This window comes from Trypanosoma equiperdum (genome assembly GCF_001457755.1).
Source record: "Trypanosoma equiperdum strain OVI genome assembly, contig: ctg_1690, whole genome shotgun sequence".
NCBI lineage: Eukaryota > Euglenozoa > Kinetoplastea > Trypanosomatida > Trypanosomatidae > Trypanosoma > Trypanosoma equiperdum.
In genome coordinates this window covers 1-1,162 of record NW_027123716.1, presented here as the reverse complement: position 1 = coordinate 1,162, position 1,162 = coordinate 1, and the positions used below count along the sequence as shown (strand labels likewise).

The 1,162-nt window shown below is 52.2% G+C and overlaps 1 protein-coding gene across 1 annotated transcript in view; it reads right to left on the bottom strand.

The window, feature by feature from the left end:
* The window catches only part of TEOVI_000655500 (Trypanosomal VSG domain containing protein, putative), a gene marked incomplete at both ends in the record, with an annotated part of 825 nt that extends 112 nt beyond the window's left edge, over window positions 1-713 (bottom strand). The window contains one exon of the mRNA XM_067222767.1: window positions 1-713. Within this exon, the coding sequence (XP_067078868.1) occupies window positions 1-713 (713 nt within the window).
* Window positions 714-1,162: the final 449 nt, after the last annotated feature.

Genomic DNA, 1,162 nt, shown 5'->3' with positions numbered 1-1,162 from the left:
TGCTTGCGTAGTTTCTCTGCCGTCTGAACTAAATTTTGTAGCCACGGCACCGCATCCCTGACGTCCCCTGTTGTATCTGTAATGCCGGTGTATGTTACACACATTCCGTTGGCTTGTACGCCATTGCAGTTAGTTGCTAGGAACTTCCCGATGTGGCTAGCAGCTGATCCGCGGCTAAATAGGTTTGCTATTGTTGCTATCCTATTATTTAGGTCGGCTGCGGTTGGTTTTGTCTCGCCTTCTCTGTTGCAAAGCTTCCTTACTGTTTCCATCTCGGTTGCCGATGGTGCTGGCTGTGTGCTTGGGTTCCATGTGCTCCCGACTGTTGCATCCGCTTTGCACGCTTTGCCTGCATCTGCGTTGTTGCTGTTGTCGCCGCCGTATACGCAGAAAAGTGCATCGAACAGGTTGTTGGCCTTGCCGGCCACTGTGTCTGTGCCGCAAAAGCATTGACGGGTGCTTTGCGCTTGGTTGTTGAACGGTTTGTAGTTGGCGAAGTTTCGGTCCGGCTCCGTGTCCATTGCATAGACCGCCTGGTTGATTTCTTTCTGCAGTGTGTTTTCGTCTACGATGTCTGATTGGGCCGCGGCTGTGTCGCTGTCCGTTGCCTCTGCAAATGCTTCTTCTGCGAGGCGAGCTACTGCTGTCCTCAGATTTTTTCGCTGCTGTTCTGACAGCTCGTGGAGTTTATAATGTTGGCGCCGCGCCGTCATCGAAGCGGGTTTTTAGTAAGTTACTTGCTGCTCGCTCCCAGTGCGGCCACCGGTTAGCCCAAACCCTGTTTTGTGGAAGCGGATGCTTGTTTGTGTGTCGTGCCATCGTGGGGTTTTCCGGGCTTCTAAATTACGTTAGCCATGTGTCTTCAGCCGCCTTCATGTTCAATTCCATGATACCTTGCAGCTCGGTGTCGAATGTTGGCTTTTGGTCATGAAGTTTGGCTCTGTTGCCTGCTACCTCAATTATGCTGCAGAGTGCCGCGCGTTCGGCTGCGTTGTCACCGGCTGCTACGTTAGCTGTGACTTGCGTAGCTTGCGGCGGTGCTAGAACACAGGCGAAAACGGGTACCTGCACTACTTTTCTACTCATCGGTGTGCTGATTGTTATTTTCACTTTGAGATGTAGGCACAGAGAGTTTGATCCGCAGCTACGAGGGAGGCTTTCT